Raw genomic sequence first — 19,908 nt, forward strand, 5'->3', positions numbered from 1 at the left:
TTATGTATTTTTGTATAATTCTTTAATTTCTACACATCTCAAAGCTGCAGTGTAGATGTAAGATCTAAGGAAAACAATAAATGAAATAAAACAACATCAAGATCATCACACTCATCCTCATCCTCTCTACTGATTCCTTGCAACAAATGAAAAATTACGATCACAGAACTTAAGATATGAATGAACAGTGAGCTGTTTTGAAAAGCTATTTCAAACAATAAAATGATTTGTTTCTGACATTTTAGCTCCTGCCTACTTCCCTCAGAAAACAAAACAAATGCAGGTACAAAAAGGGGAGCAGGCACACTTACAATGCACAGCTTTGGGAGATACTCCTATTGAAATAATGTGGAAAATTGGGGGTAAACGAATAGGCGAAGATCTGGATCAAAGGTAAAGCTATGTTTTAAATTAAGTATGGTACCCTCAGTACATATAATCTCTTCTTGTTTTTTAATTTAGCAAATGGAAAATGTTTCAACCTACTTATTCACAATCCTCCAGTTTTTGTTTGTAGTGAAGCATATATATTAAGAAATAAGTAAATGAGAAACGTTTGTTTCAGCAGAAATAAGAACTGTTATTGCAATAAAATATATGATGAAACCTGATATCCTGATGCAGGTATACAATTCGGGAGCAGCTGTTAGATGATGGAATGGTATCGGAACTGGGAATATCGCACACATATCGCCATGACACTGGAGTTCTCTCCTGTTATGCAAGTAATGCCTATGGTCAAGATGAGATGGTGATCCAACTCATTGTTCAAGGTAATTTACAAAGAAATTAGTTTCTGATCCTATTTAGAAATGTAATGAGTTTTATGAGTTGCCTCATTTCACTAGATATCTGTAGATTTAGGAAGCACATGAGCTGTAATACATACAGTACAACCTTTGTACTTACTGGTTTGAAAAAGTTTCCTAGTAATAAACATACAAAGAGAAGTGAACAGCGTCTTGCTTTGTTTTTTGCTTTCATTTATGTTTTTTAAGTAAATAAATATTAGTTATTATTATAAAGGCCTGCTACTTGAATAGCTGATCATCATCATCATCATCATCATCATCATCATCATCATCATCATCTTTTATTATTATTATTATTATTATTATTATTATTATTATTATTATTCGTACTGTTGTTTCAAGTGAAAGCAAATATCATAAAATAATGATTGTTAATCATTTTGTACATTATTGTTTTCATATGAAAGTCAGGTTAATTTCATTCAAAACTAGAATTTCAAAATAATAACTCATTGACTTTAGCAAGATGCTTTCAACTACTCAGAGCACAAAATATTATTTTACAATTTGCTTGAGTACATTTGTACCACGAATATTTCAGTGTTTTGTCGATACATTCTCGTAAAATAACTTCTAAAATTACTGTTCTGTTACAGAGGTGCCAGAAATGCCAAAAAATATTCGTGTAAATGATCAACAAAGCCGCTCACTTCAATTGTCATGGACGCAGCCCTATGCTGGAAACAGTGCCATCACAAACTATATTATTCAGTACAAATTAGTGTCAGGTACAGTAAAACATGCAAATTGTGGTTAATGATAATCTTTTCTATGAAATTACATATGAAATAATTTGGAGATTATTTAACATAACGTCTGACTTGTTTCTTACAGTGGCGGCTCATGTAGTTTAGCTATGGAAAGTCTTAGTTTAAAAAATCAAAATGTCAGCAACAAAAAAACTATCAATTTTAGAAAGACATGTGCTTCCCTTACTCAAATTTGGATTGATATTTCATTCATATCTGTCGAATGTACTCACAAACTGGGAATACGATGTCCCAGAACCCACCTCCAACAGCCGCCACTGGTTACTTGTTGAAATAGATATAATTTAAAATTGTTTTAAATTAATTTCCATCAGATGTCTGGCAGGCCCAGCCATCGAAGCTAACAGTCCCAGGGACGCAGACAACAGCTACAGTACAAAACTTGAAACCTGCCAGTTCTTATCACTTGCGCATTATGGCGGAAAACAGACTAGGTCTGAGTGACCCTAGCGAGGTCATCCAGGTCACTACTCAGGAAGAAGGTGAGTGGTTAATATTGGCAGCTTGGAAGCTTAACAAAAAGCATTAGAAAGCGACATGTCTTCATACCTACATTTTAAAATGTTAACTGAGAAAAGATAACACAATAGAAACAAAATTTTATGATGTCACAGTGCAGTGCATATTATCACTATACCAGGCGAAGAAAGGTTATGGAACACTGCTTCTAGCTTACCGATTTTTAATTTTAGAAGAAACTTCATACCAGTATATAAAAGTTACAGGGGGTTGAAAAAGAAATATTTTAAACATAAAAAACTATAAAAAAACCCGTGTCTTCCATTTATAAATGGTGTGCTAAATAGTCTTTATGGAACCATGTATGCAATATGAAGACCTAAATAGGCAAGAAAATAAGGAATGTTTATTGGAGTGAAGCCAACTTGACAGTGATAAATAGAACAATGCTAATTTAATAGCCTTATATTGGAAAGCTAGGGATAGCCATTACCAACTAAACAACCAGAATAACATAGAAGATTATGTTACTTCGTTCACCTACAATCATTTTGTTTTGAATGCACTTTGTGTGCAGAATCGGACTGATTTGATACGAATACTTACTTACTTACTTACTTACAAATTGCTTTAAAGGAACCGGAGGCTCATTGCTGCCCTCACATAAGTCCACCATCGGTCCCTGTCCTGAGCAAGATTAATCCAGTCCCTACCATCATATCCCACCTCCCTCAAATCTATTTTAATATTATCCTCCCATTTACGAATATTAAATAAAATTAAGTCATTGTGAAGAACAGACTGTTACTTTTTATATATATATATTTTTTTTTAGATTAAAATTTAATTACATCTTTTACCAGTTTTAGAATTTTCATTTCTACAGAATTATATTCGGCAGCCGGGTAGCTCAGTTCGTAGAGCAGCTGGCTACGGACTGGAAGGTCAGGGGTTCGATCCTGAGTGGTGACGGGATTTTTTCTCGTTGTCGAACTTTCAGAACGGCCCCGAGGTTCACTCCGCCTCCTATAAAATTGAGTACCAGGTCTTTCCTGGGGGTAAAAGGCGGTCAAAGCATGGTGCCGACCACACCACCTCATTCTAGTGCCGAGGTCATGGAAAGCATGGAGCTCTACCTCCATGCCCTCCCAAGTGCCTTCATGGCACGTGACGGGGATACCTTTACAGAATTATATTCAATTTAATGTATTGATATTTTTTCAGTTCCAAGTGGGGCACCTCTAGATGTTCGTGCAGAAGCAAGAAGTTCTACGGAACTCTTTGTTTCGTGGGAGCCCCCTGAGAGGGAGCTGTGGAACGGGAATCTGCTCGGGTATTACGTGGGCTACCAGGAGCACTCGTCGCACATGACAATATCGTCATCGCCTTCCACTACAACACACAACTATAATTTCAAGACTGTCGAAGTGGGCGCTCAATACGGAGGTGAAGTGGTGCTGCAGGGCCTAGCCAAGTACACCACCTACTCCATCGTGGTGCAAGCATACAACAGCCGTGGTGCAGGTCCATCCTCAGAACCCGTCACTTCCCGCACACAAGAAGATGGTTAGTGCAAGTTCTGAAAAGAACATAGTCTGTAATAAAATAGTTCATAGGCATTATACAATATTACCATCATACATAAGCTAAATAGTGACATAAGACACTCCATATTGTACTTCAAATATTACATATATAGAAACCAAAAGAGCGTATTGTTCACAAAAATAAAAAAACATAAAGATATTCGAATTAATTTTATATTTTGAGTGTTTCGCAATTTCTTATATTATTAAGAAAGAAAACATGAGGGTTTCTTAAACCAGTACTAACTAGTGCGCATTTAATCAAGTTCTGTGCTGCTTTAGCAGTCTCTCTGTTACATTTCAGTTCACAATTTCTTTGTTTAGTTAGTATTCAATATCTCGGCCTGTAACAAATCATTTGCTGTCTTGAATTCCAATCTTAATAATTTTCGGTACCGGTATCTCCATTGGTTTTCAGAACTTCACAGATATTGAATTTTCTGTTTCTATTTCTCCTGTTTCATTACATAACTAACAATCTTTAACCATAAATAATCGTCATCTACAAGTAAACCGTAAGTAATATATATTTCAGATAATTTGAGATATTTTAAACAAAACAGTTTAATACAATTTTGCTCGTTTTTGCTTCCTTTTCGAGATAAAAATTGTTTTATATGAAACATTACATAGAGTGTTTTGGGAAAACCATTGATTTAATTCCCATTATGCTCAGTCAATTTAAGAGAACTGTGTATTATGATAATAGATGGTTGAAAGAATTTTAATTTTACACTATAAATGTGCAGAAATTTGATACGAACAGATGTAACTTTTCGTTCTGAAAAGGAATTTTAAATTGTTATATTTGTTCGGATCAAATATCTGGACATTTATTGGGCAAAACTGAAATTCTTTCAATCATTTATTATCATAATACACTGCTATCTTAAATTGACTGAGCATGTGGAAAATAAATCAATGGCTTTCCCAAAGCATGCTATGAAATGTTTCGTATAAAACAATTTTTATAATGGAAAGGAAGCAAGAAGAAAGCACAATTATATCGAACTTTTTTTTCTATATGATATATATTATTATTTTTAATGTACCGAAGTACATATGATATTTCCATGCAGATATTCTGCGTCATCATACAATGTAAGAGTAATGGAACGGAGAAAAATTCTCTCCGGCGCTGGGATTTGAACCTGGGCTTTCAGCTCTACGTGCTAATGCTTTATCCACTAAGCCACACCGGATACCACCCCGGCGTCGGACAGAATCGTCTCAGATTAAGCTCCAACTCTTGGGTTCCCTCTAGTGGCCGCCCTCTGCACTACGTCATAGATGTCTATGAACGTAGGACCGAAGTCCACACATGTGCTGAGGTGCACTCGTTATGAGTGACTAGTTGGCCGGGATCCGACGGAATAAGCGCTGTTCATAGACATCTATGATGTAGTGCAGAGGGCAGCCACTAGAGGGAACCCAAGAGTTGGAACTTAATCTGAGACAATTCTGTCCGACGCCGGGGTGGTATCCGGTATGGCTTAGTGGATAAAGCAACAGCACGTAGAGCTGAAAACCCGGGTTCAAATCCCGGCGCCAGAGAGAATTTTTCTCCGTTCCATTACTCTTACATCGTATTTCTATATGATGATGTTATTAATTTTCAATTCTACAGAATTCTCTGTTGTGATTATTATTTTTCTCCGTTATTAATGATCTTTCAGACTAAATACTTTTCAATGCTGACTGATCTTACTTCTTCCTGATCTGTTTAAGTGCCAAGTCTTCCACCTGAGAATGTGCAGTGTTCTGCGCTGACATCACAGTCTTTACAAGTGTCATGGGATCCACCTCCTCTTGAAGGCCGAAATGGACTCGTTGTGGGTTACAAGGTCTCACATCAGCCCGCTGAAGAATGGTATGGTGGGTAATTTTATTGCTTCAGACCTCTCGCCTATGAACCCCGCCAAACTGTCTAGGCATAATATAATTTTATTACTGCTACTCTGAGGCCTTCATACATACCCCTAAGTGATATTTATACAGTATTAACACACTAGACTGAATTGCATAATTGCTATAACAATTACCGGTATATAACATTTTTAATATATATTATTAGATAAGTGTGACTGTGTGATTCAGATTTGTTGCCTAGAAATGTGACGCATATCCTTGAATTTAACGTGGACCGGTATATACAGTGGCAGTAGTGATTGTGCAACTTACCTCATTCATCCAAAATACGTCATAATTTGAAGAAATAGTGCTATCCAAAAGCAATTAAATACCGTTATCCATCAGCCTCCCATATATTTTTGAAATCCAGTGTCTTGTCCTCATAAATTTTTTTATCATTCACCAATGTAATCTCAGATTCTCAGGATCCTTTTTATGGAAAGCATTATAAGAATAAACAGTGTAAAACTTAAATTATTATTATTATTATTATTATTATTATTATTATTATTATTATTATTATTATTATTACCGGTATTATTGTTAATAATAACAAGAAAACAAATCCATTGTATGACAGCCCGTGTCTCAGTAGATGTGAAAGATCATCCAACCAGTACAGAGATAATGTATGGTTAGCACGATGATCCTCCCAGTAGTTTTATAGCTGACTTGCAAAACGGATTTTGCTTCTTACTGTAGCTCCCCAAATTCACCGAGATGCTGGATTGGCACTGGTCTCATACACTGACCAGATTTGCATGGGCAATTTCCTTTCCCTATGAAAACTTAAACCAGCATTTCTTAATTCTAGTCTGAGACATGACACTACGGTGCAGAATAATAATAGTTATTATTTTTACGGAATAATAATAATTATTTTTATAATATTATTATTATTATTATTATTATCACCACCACCATCATAATCATCATCATCATCATCATCATCTTTACTATTCACCTTTTCATGTGACTTAGTTCGTGGAGGTCGTGGCTTTTAGCCTTCCAGAACAACGTGCGCCATTCGCATTTAAGCAATGTTGTCTAGTTGAATGTTAAGATTCAGTTGCTGTTATGATAAGTTAAATATTACAAGCGCTCAGACAAAATATTAAAGCCACAGAAGAGATAAGACGTATGAACTAAGTCGCGTGAAAAGCATTATAGATGCAAATACTTCCCCAAAGTTTCACTTAACTCATTTCACTTGAGCAAGTTAAGAAATGCTAGTACAGTTATGTTGCCCTTTTCCACAGGTACGAATAGACTAACACAATACTGTGACACATTACTTATTAAGTTGCTTATAAAATTGTTTATAAACATGTTTATTCGTTAAATTATTCTTAGAGGTTAATAATGCTTACCTTTTGTCCTTCATTTTTTTATACCGACGGGCCAGTTACAACTCAAAATTTAAAGTTTTGAGATAACTTTTTTTTTTAAGTTCCATGTTGCTTTGAAAAATCCAATTACCATCACTGCATTTGGAACTTATAGTATATATTATAATAATAATAATAATAATAATAATAATAATAATAATAATAATAATAATAATAATAATAATAATAGTAGTAGTAGCCTAATAGTAATAATAATAATAATGAGAAAAAGAAGAAGAATACAGTAGTAATAATAATAATGATGATGATAATAATAATAATAATAATAATAATAATAATAATAATACTCTGTTGCCAGAACAAAAATACATATTGCTTTTTTATATAAAAACACTCTAGCACACCCAGACAGAGTAAGTTACCTACTCGTGCTCAGGGAGGCATCATTAACATGAAACATCAATAACAGAGTTTGGAGTAATTTCAGTGATCCTTGGATTTTTCACGGCAACATGGAACTTTAAAATGCAGTTTTCTCAAAACTTTAAATTTTGAGTTGTTTCCCTTTTGAACTGGCCTGTCGATACATCTTAAATCTTTGCAATTCCTAGTTTTTCACTACTTAATTTTTTTTCATTAAATCGAAACTATCAATAACTATTTTTGAAGAAACTTTCCTTTTTCACTGTCTTAATATACCGATACATCTTTTGGTGTAGTTTATGATAATATTTTTAAATGTCTGACAATTCAAAACTTGAAGTTGTAACATTTAACTTGTTCATTTTGGTGAAATTAGTGTCTGTTTCACAGATCTAAACTGAACCCACTTCATGAAAAATCTCTTCTATCGAAGTTTAATTGTCATATATTTGCATAAACAAAAATGTAACCAGTGGCCTTAATGCTATAATGATTTCAGAAAAAGATGAGCAGGAAACGAAAGTGACAACATCCCAGAAAACCACGATTCCAAGCCTGCGAAAGTACACAAATTACAGCATCTCGGTGCTGGCATTCACGTCCGTTGGGGATGGCGTCAGGAGTCCCCCAATTTTCTGCTGCACTGAGGAGGATGGCACGTATCTCCAGTATATGTACACTGGTGTTTTGTGTTCTTAGAGCTGCAGAAACCCTTAAATCACCGTAGTAGCAGTGATATGTATCATCAAAACATCGTAAATCTGTAGATATTTGCAAGTTGGACATCACCACAATAGTGAGTGACAACTATTAGAGTCACTTAGTTTTCTCACGGTTTCTCTTAAAGACTACATCGCTTGTAAAGATTGGGGTTATAAAAGTCCATCCTCAGTCAAGACACTCGAAGATCCATAATTTAAAACGATGTATTCTTCAACAGAAGCCGAAGTGAATCATGTACGCCTGTTAATGTTATTTAATTAAGCAATAGTTACATGTAATGAATTTAGTAAGTATAAATTCGTAAGAAATGACTAAATGATAGAATATCCATTACATTCTATACATAGCTCGGAAGATCTCAGAAGCATAATATTTGTACTTTTAATACTGGTATGTATTTTTACAAAACCTGTAGAAATGCAATCATTTCATCATGATAGATTTCTTTGATCTGGTTTTTCTTACCCATTATACTGTATAATATTATAAAAAAAATCATTACGGTAGGAATTTAACGCCACAGAATTGATTAAATTATTTTCTACTATACAAAAGACGGAGCAAAGGTAAAGAAGAGTTTCATTTCTCATTATCATTTTTTACACAAAAATGAAACTAATATAGACAATAATAAGAGCATTTTATTAAGAATTTGAAAAGAACGAAGTCAGTTATGTATCATTACAATTTTACAGTTGTTTATAAATACGTAGGAAGTGTAATGTGTACCACTTTTAAAAATTGTAGAAAGTGTTCCTTTCTAGTGCATGATTCCTTTTCACTTTGCATGAATATATGGCAGAATTTCAATTGTGTAAAAATTAACGGAGTTATTTATTATATTATGAAATAAATGAATAATGATCTGATTAATTTTTAGATAATAAATTAATTTCTTTGATTATCTCTACAATAATATTCAACGTCTATTTATTACAGTCTTATAATATTAAAAATAAAAATGAAATTTTTATGAAATGCACCTATTTAGAGGGTATATATAAGATATTTCACTAGATGAACTTCAGTTTATAGCAATAAAAATTATAACAGATAGGCAAATATTGTGAAAAATTAAAAAATTTTCTAGGTAAATATTGTAAAAATTAATCAGTCATTTTATAAATGAAAAAGAAAATATCTTCTATTTATTAATTAAAATACCTCATAGTGAAATACATTGTGTGCTTATTCTTTCTGTCACTGCAATTGCATTTTTAAATTACTTAATTACTTCACTCATTGCCTCGAAGGCCATAAAACTATAAAATTATTGGCACTGAACCATTAGAAGGAAAGCAACTTCATAGAAAAGAAGTCACCTTCAATTATGTAAATACAGAATAGTCTTATTGGTCATCTGATTTCAATTTTACATTTTTTAATTCACTCTTCTTCCATATTAAGATGGTTTTCATGAATTCTTTCATACAGTCCTATAAGATTGGCTGAATTTGTGGGATTATAACGTGATAAACGGGGATATTTCAAGAAATGTTTCCTCAACATCGACTTCATTCGTTAAAAATTCCAACTTAGGCATGTGAAGAAATTTTACACAATAGCTGTTTTTACACTACAAAATCTTTGAACACAATATGTGTGAGAAAGGCATTGCACTAATTTCTTATAACGTGTTAGTAACATATTAAGAGTTAAGAAATACAATAAATGGCATCAAACTACAAATTACATAATCCTTGGCGAATTTTAAGGACGTTCTGTAAATGACGTCCTGCAGATGTTCCTGCCCGGAGATCCGAAAGGAGGACTATTTTACCTCCGGAAAAGGTTAATTAGCATAAGTGTAACCGTTTTTAAGTGGGCACAAATTTTTTGTTGGTAATGGTGGTTACATCATCCACTCACGTAAACCCCCAATCTGACTGGAGGGCCACACCTGTCGTTGGTTAATGGGTCCAGGAGGAGTTTTAGAGTCCACCGACCTTTCTCACAAGCACCACTTGTGGAACATTTCTACGCCATGGCAGGCCAGCGTAAGAGATGAAATAGCATTTCCTCTGTTTCTGACGTGGTTATACCGCCAATACTCGGTCCCCAGAGCCTCATCTGTAAAAGTAGGTTGCACCACGAGCAGGTTGAGGTTGGGTTTTGAATAGGAGAGGTTATGTAATGCACTTCACTGTCCCTTGCAACCTTGGAATTGCTGGAAATGAAACTGCTGACTTTCTTGCCAAAAAAGGATCCAATTTAATTCAGAATACAAATACATCCATCAAAAGACTAATTAAAAATAAATATAAAATCAAGCAAAACCAAGCACTATGTACCAAAGCCAAAGATAAAAAATGGAACATTTTAATAAAAAAAAACAGAAATTATTCCAGAAATCCTACGTAAATCTGCAGTAGCAAAATTCAGACTGCTTACAGAACACGATTATTTGGCCAAACACTTGAATAAAATAGGAATTTACACAAATCCAAATTGCCCTCTATGCAACAAAGAAGAAGAAATGACTGAAGATCATCTCATAACCTGTGAAGTTCTACCTGATGGATCCACCACAGAGAAATATTGGAAAGCAAGAACGCTAATGGTTTCGTTGCCAAAGCCCGGCATTAGATAACAACAAACAAATAAAAAAATAAATCTAATAAAACAAATTTATATATATATATATATATATATATATCATAACCTAAGATAAATAAATTGGTATGTAATCCCTGATAAGTACCTTCTCGTACAATATCTCGTCATCATTGAATTATGGTTTTATTTCTTTTGAGTTGGGTTTATTATTTTTTCTTTGTTGTACTAGTTTGGGTGTATACACCAACAACATAATCCGTGGCAGTTTATTTGTCAGTATAAAATAACCCATTGAATTTGAAGTGACAACAATATAATATTGTATCAAATATATTAGTTTAGAACAAAGACTTTATGAGTTATATTGGTATAATTATTACAAGGTCTTTGGTTTACAATTCATTTTGGATTTCTTAACAGTGCCTTCAGCTCCTGCCGACATTAAAGCTGTTATCAGCTCCTCCAATAAGATTCTTGTTTCCTGGCTGCCACCGCTGCATCCTAATGGGCAGCTGACTGCTCACACATTCTACATGGGTATAATCGAAGACGGAAAAGAGGTTTGTACGCATTGTTTCCAATTGATGTTTTTACATTAATCTTTTCTCTCTTCTACATATAGACCTAGTAAAATAAATTTTAAAATGCTATTATACACTGAAGTGTTGTATAAAATAAATTTAAAACAAGAAATTCATTCACAATATTTCTTACATCTAGAGGGTTTGGAATTGAACGGGTTACATCAGCTTCTTGTCTATGCGGATGACGTGAATATGTTAGGAGAAAATCCACAAACGATTAGGGAAAACACGGGAATTTTACTGGAAGCAAGTAAAGCGATCGGTTTGGAAGTAAATCCCGAAAAGACAAAGTATATGATTATGTCTTGTGACCAGAATATTGTACGAAATGGAAATATAAAAATTAGAGATTTATCCTTCGAAGGGGTGGAAAAATTCAAATATCTTGGAGCAACAGTAACAAATATAAATGACACTCGGGAGGAAATTAAACGCAGAATAAATATGGGAAATGCGTGTTATTATTCGGTTGAGAAGCTTTTATCATCTAGTCTTCTGTCAAAAAATCTGAAAGTTAGAATTTATAAAACAGTTATATTACCTGTTGTTCTGTATGGTTGTGAAACTTGGTCTCTCACTTTGAGAGAGAGGAACATAGGTTAAGAGTGTTTGAGAATAAGGTGCTTAGGAAAATATTTGGGGCTAAGAGGGATGAAGTTACAGGAGAATGGAGAAAGTTACACAACGCAGAACTGCACGCATTGTATTCTTCACCTGACATAATTAGGAACATTAAATCCAGACGTTTGAGATGGGCAGGGCATGTAGCACGTATGGGCGAATCCAGAAATGCATATAGAGTGTTAGTTGGGAGACCGGAGGGAAAAAGACCTTTGGGGAGGCCGAGACGTAGATGGGAGGATAATATTAATATGGATTTGAGGGAGGTGGGATATGATGATCGAGACTGGACTAATCTTGCACAGGATAGGGACCGATGGCGGGCTTATGTGAGGGCGGCAATGAACCTTCGGGTTCCTTAAAAGCCATTTGTAAGTAAGTAAGATCAGATAGGACATAAAAAAAGAACTACCCAGTATAATTAATAGCAAAATTAGGAAAATTGTCAGTAAGATCAAATAAAGTGTTAAGAATTAAAACCTTCGGAACAAACTTTAAATTTTAATTTCCTAGAACACGAAACATATACAGAGTGTTCCTTTGCAGGTTTGTCCCAAGTAGTCATGTTCCATCGGGTTATATGATGGTAGTGTGGAATTACTGTCCAGAGGAAACTGAGTGGTAGAGAGTGGAGTGGGACCGGTCTGCATAGAGAAGCGTGTACAGATATGTTCGTATGCTGGCATATGACCATTCACTGCCTGCCAACAGATTTTTTTGTTATAGTCCCATCGCTCTAATTTCCGGCAGCCAATCGCGTTGCAGGTCGGCTACATTTAAACATGTGCGTCTTGTGATTCGCTGAGGAAGACGTTATTCATTTCTTAAGGCTCGATAAATACTTAATATAATCGCCCGCCATTTTGGCTCTTTCGTTGGCGTTTACAGAAAGCACACGAAGACGTTATTTGCCGCTCAATTATTTGCTGAATTACAGTGCGTTTGATTTATTATCATAGGAGCTATGACATGATAATGTTTAACGGTGTGGCAAATAGATTCCTCGTATGGTAGCTCGGCAACGAAAGAACAAAAATGGCGAACGATACTACCTACCTAGACTTTATAGAGCCTTCACTTCCTAAGACATAAGCAAAGAGGAGGAGTCACGCCGGGAATAACAGCGTCGCGAGTAAAGGTAGGGGCTGGAGTGGGACTGGTCTGCATAGGAATGCTGTATAAATAGGAAAGGAAATAGAAAAAAATATAAATAAAAATTGTCAAAATTCTAAATGATTTGCAATATCATTCATACATACAGTTGCAAATTGTTACAGCTGTCGTCACTTCTCGTTTCCTATCAGCGATCTTCTTCTAACATTCCAGTCTTCATAAACCCTTTTGCAGCCATGGAATCGAAAACATCTTTCCAAGTCTTAATTGGTCTTCCCTTCTTTTTATGTCGTACAGGAGAATATTGCCACATTTTCTTTGGTCACCTGTCTGTATTCATTATTCATACTCTCAATGTGGCCGTACCATAGGAGTCCTTTAGTTTCTACGAAGTCCAGCATTTCCCCGTCAAAAGTCCATCTCTAATGCAAGCAGTCTCTTCTTGTTCAATTGGTTAAGCTCTCATGTTTCAGCCCCATAAATACAAATACTTTTCATTATTGTCTTACAAATAGTTTTTTTTGGTAACTTTATCATTCCAGAGTCCACACCTGTGTAGTAATGGTCAGCGCGTCTGGCCGCGAAACCAGGTGGCCTGGATTCGAATCCCGGTCAGGGCAAGTTGCCTGGTTCAGGTTTTTTCCGGGGTTTTCCCCTCAACCCAATACGAGCAAATGCTGGGTAACTTTAGGTGCTGGACCCCGGACTCATTTCACTGGCATTATCACCTTCATTTCATTCAGACGCTAAATAACCTAGATGTTGATACAGTGTCGTAAAATAACCCAATAAAATAAATAAAAATTATCATTCCAGAGAACCGAATTTAGCTGTCTAATAGCTCTCCTCCCTTGGGCAATTTTATTATTAATGTCATCTCTACTTTTACTTGTATGTGAGAAAGTTACTCCCAAATATTTAAATTTACAGTTCTTAATTGTACTTGTTCCAAGATCCAGCGGTTGCATATTATGTTTCCATACTACTAGATATTCTGATTTGCCAATGTTTATAGATATGCCCCACTTCTGATATTCCTCTTGCAGATGTCTCACCATATAGGAGAGAGTCGGGTAGTATCGGACATCGGGTAATATCGGACAGTGCGTTTGTTTCATCTACCACCATATGGTAGTACCTGAATGACATGGTTACATTTCTCTATGCGACATCACAGAAACGTAACCATGTCAATGAGGTACTATCATCGTGTGATAGATGAAAGAAACTCACTGTCCAATATTACTCGATGTCCGATACTACCCGACTCTCCCCTAACTTGAATCCTCCTCATCTCCAGCCACTACTGTCTGATCGTGAGCAAAAAGTAAAGTGAAAGGGGTTTCATTTCCTGTTGGTATACCCATTCCGTTACATTTTCGTTTCCAATTCAGAAGAGTTTCTTCCAGATATACTGTATCTTAAAAAGTGTCGGTGCCAATGAACAACCTTGTTGTAACCCTTTGCTAACTGCGATTTCCTCTGAAATTTGTCTGCCAATTTTACCATACTACTGTAAAGATCTCTAATCGACTTAACACAGGTCTTACTGACACCATTTTTTTTCCAAACTAGTCCACAACTTACTTAATAGAACTGTGTTGTAAGCCTTTTCTAAATCTGTGAACGTTAGATTAACAGTTTTTCCACAGTGTTATTCATAAAAGTTTGAAAAGCGCAACAAGAAAGGAAACAAAGCTGAAATTCTACAAAATTATGATTGTGCATGTGCTCCTTTATGGTACCTAGAGAACATAAGTACTTACAAAGAACATTCGGAATAAAATACAAAATTTGTGCAGTATTAATATCACCACCACCGCCACTGCCATGACCATCCAACTTATGTATTAGTCCCAGTGATCCACTGGAGTCTGAACAAATTTGTGCCATCTTATAATCTAATAAGTTTTCTCACTTCCGGTCCAAATTCAAATTTTGTTTCGGTCATCCAGACTGTGACATTCTTTGGACTTAGTTTTTCCATTTCTATCTATATTTGCTAAGAAAATTTAAAGAATGAACATAATTAACTAAAAATAATTCAAATACGGTACATAGTTTTCCTTTAAGATTTCAGGGATGGTGCAGCCCTTATGGGCAAGCCAACCCTGATTACAGTCATCACATCATAACTTCACCACAAATATTAGTTCAGGGCTTTATTTATAAATCTTGTCTGCTCACGCAATGTTTTACATCTCAGCTACTGAAAGTACAGACTTCCTAAAACTTATATAAGATCTTACCTTATAGAAGATGCTGGAAATTTTCTCCCTCATCTACAGACGTTGTAATGAGAAAATACATTCTGATTAACACGATTAAGTTTGGCCACTATAATGTTTTTGATTTCATTGATGTTTTCCTTTAGTTCTTCCAATGTGTGAGGATTTGTTTTGTAAACTTTGTCCATCAGGCTATCCCACAAGTAAAAACCACATGATGTTAAATCTGGTGAGCAAGAGGACCATACACAAGCATTAATCACTCCATCTTGAAATACTTCCGTAATTTTCTCCAAGGACTCTTCTGCTGTATGAGCAGTGGCTGGATCTTGTTGAAACCAGCCTTATGACTTCTCTTCTTTCTGAAATTATTTTTTTTTTAACTAATAGAGGGTACTTGACTGTTTATTGACCCATATGAAGCGAGTTGTGTAGACTAATTTACCGACAGAATTGTGCCCATGGTGCACCATAGGAGGCTGGTCTGCACTACACCTGTGATATGAGATGATGATGGAGAATTGTTGGGATGCCACAGGGAAATCGGAGCTCCTGGAGAAAACCCCTGTGTTACCTGGATCACTGGCTTTCCTAACACAAGTTATAAATCGGGGATCAAACCCAGGTTCACAGGATTATAAGTCCAGCCCTTAGCCACTAGACCACTCTGTGGCAGATATGAAATTCCTTCAAATGATGAAAGAACGGGATCAAAATGTTATTTCGTCACCTCTCTGCATTTACAGTCTACTCATAAAAAGTCGAACAATTATTCTTCTTGCTATAGCATCACACCAAACTCCAACTTTCCTATCATAATGAGAGATTTCATGAACACCATGTGGATTTTCAGAACACCAATATCGAGTGTTCACACAACCATTTAGGAGGGACCATGACTCGTCTGAAAAGAACAAAATCTGTGGGTCGATTAAATCTTCATTCACTGATGCAAAAAACCACTCATAATAACATACTCATGCTGCTGGATTGCCTGGTTGTGAACTGGTAAGTTTTTAATTTTAATAATTTTGTTGTTTTATGTGAGTGTTAGTTGGGAGACCTTTGGGGAGGCCGAGACGTAGATGGGAGGATAATATTAAAATGGATTTGAGGGAGGTGCGATATGATGATAGAGACTGGATTAATTTTGCACAGGATAGGGATCGATGGCAGGCTTATGTGAGGGCGGCAATGAACCTGCTGGTTCCTTAAAAGCCATTTGTAAGTAATTAAGTTGTCCATTTTGAATCTTGCGTACACCACTTTTAACACTTGAATCTAATTAATTGATGAACTAGTGGACTTACTCGTGTTAAATATGTATTATTTGTCCGGCTTACAGCTATTTCAGTGCTTCACGCACTATCATCAGAGCCTACTAGATCGCGGCGTCATCTCGAACTTCTCTGCCTGTTAGGAGGGTGTGTTTTATTGTTGGAAGGTGTTGAAGTGTGGAGTCGCATAGTGTGTGTACTGAAATTGATCTGTGTGTTGAGGATTTGATCGGGGTGTGTTTTAGTGCGTTTGTATATTTCGTATTGTTCTAGTGTGTTGAGTTTTTGGTTCTTGGGTTGTGTGTGTAGGATTTCCATGTCCGTATTTATGTTATTGTATGTATGGTTAGGATTGGTTATGTGATCGGTGTATGTAGATGTATTGTGTCCTCTGGTTATAGCTTTAATGTGTTCTTTGTAGCGTGTTTGGAATGATCTGCCTGTCTGTCCTATGTAGAACTTGTCGCAACTATTACATGTGAGTTTGTATACACCTGTGTGGTCGTATTTATTTGTTTTTGTTTTTTGTGTTTTGAGATGTCTTTGTAGTGTGTTTTCTGTTCTGTATGTTATGTTGTATTTCTGTTTTCTGAATGAAGATGCGATCTTATGTGTGCTTTTGTTTTCATATGTTAGTGTGATGTATTTCTTGTGTTTTTGTGTTTGTGTTGTGTTTTGTGTATTTTTGTGTTTGTTAAGTTTTTGTTTTGTCTTCCTTATGATGATGTCTATTATGTTTGGATTGTATCCGTTTTCTTGTGCTATGTATTTGATTGTGTTCACTTCTTCATTGTAGTGTTGTTGGTTCATGGGTATGTTGAGTAATCTGTGTACCATTGTCCTGAATGCAGCATGTTTGTGTTGTATGGGGTGGTTAGATGTGTTGCGTATGTGTGTGGTGGTGGTAGTGGTTGGTTTTCTGTATATTTTGAAGGTGTGTTTGTTGTCGATTTTTGTTATGGTGATATCTAGGAAATTTATGGAGTTGTTGTTTTCATGTTCTAGTGTGTATTGAAGTTTTGGGTGTAATTTGTTTATGTATTGGTGTAGTTTGTGTATTTGTCTTTTGTTTCCTTTGTATAGTATGAGTTTATCGTCTACATATCTGTGCCAGTATATTATGTTGTCTGCATACTTGTTGTGTTCATTGTTGAGTATGTATGTTTGTTCTATGTTGTGTAAGAATATCTCTGCCAGTATGCTGGATATGGGTGATCCCATACTATACTCATACTATACAAAGGAAACAAAAGACAAATACACAAACTACACCAATACATAAACAAATTACACCCAAAACTTCAATACACACTAGAACATGAAAACAACAACTCCATAAATTTCCTAGATATCACCATAACAAAAATCGACAACAAACACACCTTCAAAATATACAGAAAACCAACCACCACCACCACCACACACATACGCAACACATCTAACCACCCCATACAACACAAACATGCTGCATTCAGGACAATGGTACACAGATTACTCAACATACCCATGAACCAACAACACTACAATGAAGAAGTGAACACAATCAAATACATAGCACAAGAAAACGGATACAATCCAAACATAATAGACATCATCATAAGGAAGACAAAACAAAAACTTAACAAACACAAAAATACACAAAACACAACACAAACACAAGAACACAAGAAATACATCACACTAACATATGAAAACAAAAGCACACATAAGATCGCATCTTCATTCAGAAAACAGAAATACAACATAACATACAGAACAGAAAACACACTACAAATATATCTCAACACACAAACAACACAAACAAATAAATACGACCACACAGGTGTATACAAACTCACATGTAATAGTTGCGACAAGTTCTACATAGGACATACAGGCAGATCATTCCAAACACGCTACAAAGAACACATTAAAGCTATAACCAGAGGACACAATACATCTACATACGCCGATCACATAACCAATACTAACCATACATACAATAACATAAATACAGACATGGAAATCCTACACACACAACCCAAGAACCAAAAACTCAACACACTAGAACAATACGAAATATACAAACACACTAAAACACACCCCGATCAAATCCTCAAACACACAGATCAATTTCAGTACACACACACTATTCGACCCCACACTTCAACACCTTCCAACAATAAAACACACCCTCCTAACAGGCAGAGAAGTTCGAGATGATGCCGCGATCTAGTAGGCTCTGATGATGGTGCGTGAAGCACTGAAACAGCTGTAAGCCGGACAAGCTAATTTAGGAAGTGATGTTGGCGTACATCCAGTATTTGCGCCAATTTCGTCTGGTTTTTCCTCTGTTAAAACTGTACGTTTTCACTTGTCCCTTTTTTTTGTGCTGAACCAATATATTTACATTTATGCACGATATTGTGAATTGCAGTTCTGGAAGGAGGCAATTGATCATAAAATATCTGAATAAATTTCACACACACACATCGATCTGATTAATATTTAAAAAAACGTATACACAATAAATGTGTTACTCAGCTGTCTAACCATCTTCGTGAATGAATGTATACTGCTGTAAGACAGTCAGGGAACATGTTCATACATGAAATTGTCGGGCAACAAGGAAGGAAGCAGAGTTGAAGCATGAAAGTGGCATGAGCAGTAGCCAAGGTATAAAATGCTGCATGAGCAAACAAGATTTATAAATAAAGCCCTATAGTTGCTATATGGTTGCTGTTTATATGTGATGAAGTGAAAGTGTAGCAACTATTGCAGGAAGGAACTCACAAACGGATCCTGAGCCCCCAGAGTGAAGTTCACGAGACAGTTCGACTCCAGGAGGGTGCCACCTACCAGTTTTGGGTAACAGCATCCACCAAAGTAGGAGAAGGAGAAAGCACGCGTGTTGTTACGATTACCCCTTCCAACAAGGGTAAGTGAGAGCTGGATATCAGGTTGAGCCCTCCACAATGTGTATGTATATATATATATATATATATATATATATATATATATATATATATATATATACAGGGTGAACTGTAAGTAACGTCATTAATTTCAGGGCGTTATTCTTTGACATTGGAATCATAAATTTGAGGAAATTTTTACAAAATGATAGTTTATGAATGGAAAAAATATGAATTTGTACGTTTTGAGATCTGTAGAATCCAAAAATAGAAAAATGAGCACATTGTGTAATTTAAAAACACAGATTCCATGGCAAATTCTGTATGAATGAAAAAAACAGCTTTGAAAACATGTTCAAAATATTCCTTTTTTCACCCACTATAACTTCTGTGTATACATGTACTGTGTGTTCAGTTCGAAGTGTGTCATGGCTCGCTGTATGCCGTCATGTGGCTAGTCGATGAGCCTAGAGAATTCAATCTTCCTACACTTCCGCAGAGGTGTATTACCTATGTGCCAGAGACGTTGCCTAGAAAGTACGGCGTTCATTCTAAAGAGTACTACTGATACGTACGGTAACCCCGGTAGTGGCAGGAATGTG

The 19,908-nt window shown here is 35.6% G+C and overlaps 1 protein-coding gene across 9 annotated transcripts in view; it reads left to right on the top strand.

Moving 5' to 3' along the window:
• Window positions 1-19,908, top strand: part of Dscam4 (Down syndrome cell adhesion molecule 4) — an 888,085-nt gene that overhangs the window by 829,597 nt on the left and 38,580 nt on the right. For 7 of the 9 annotated variants that reach the window (XR_011332025.1, XM_069825522.1, XM_069825527.1 and 4 more), the window contains exons 16-24: window positions 246-393; window positions 625-773; window positions 1,409-1,540; window positions 1,897-2,064; window positions 3,266-3,607; window positions 5,356-5,502; window positions 7,810-7,965; window positions 11,010-11,149; window positions 19,161-19,329. Coding sequence is in view for 8 of the 9 variants with exons in the window: in XM_069825522.1 (XP_069681623.1) it covers window positions 246-393; window positions 625-773; window positions 1,409-1,540; window positions 1,897-2,064; window positions 3,266-3,607; window positions 5,356-5,502; window positions 7,810-7,965; window positions 11,010-11,149; window positions 19,161-19,329 (1,551 nt within the window). In the remaining variant the exon portion in view is untranslated. The remainder of the gene's footprint in view (window positions 1-245; window positions 394-624; window positions 774-1,408; window positions 1,541-1,896; window positions 2,065-3,265; window positions 3,608-5,355; window positions 5,503-7,809; window positions 7,966-11,009; window positions 11,150-19,160; window positions 19,330-19,908) is intronic. The other 2 variants (XM_069825524.1, XM_069825530.1) reach the window with 1 other exon arrangement.

The sequence above is a fragment of the Periplaneta americana genome, chromosome 5 (assembly GCF_040183065.1).
Source record: "Periplaneta americana isolate PAMFEO1 chromosome 5, P.americana_PAMFEO1_priV1, whole genome shotgun sequence".
Lineage (NCBI taxonomy): Eukaryota > Metazoa > Arthropoda > Insecta > Blattodea > Blattidae > Periplaneta > Periplaneta americana.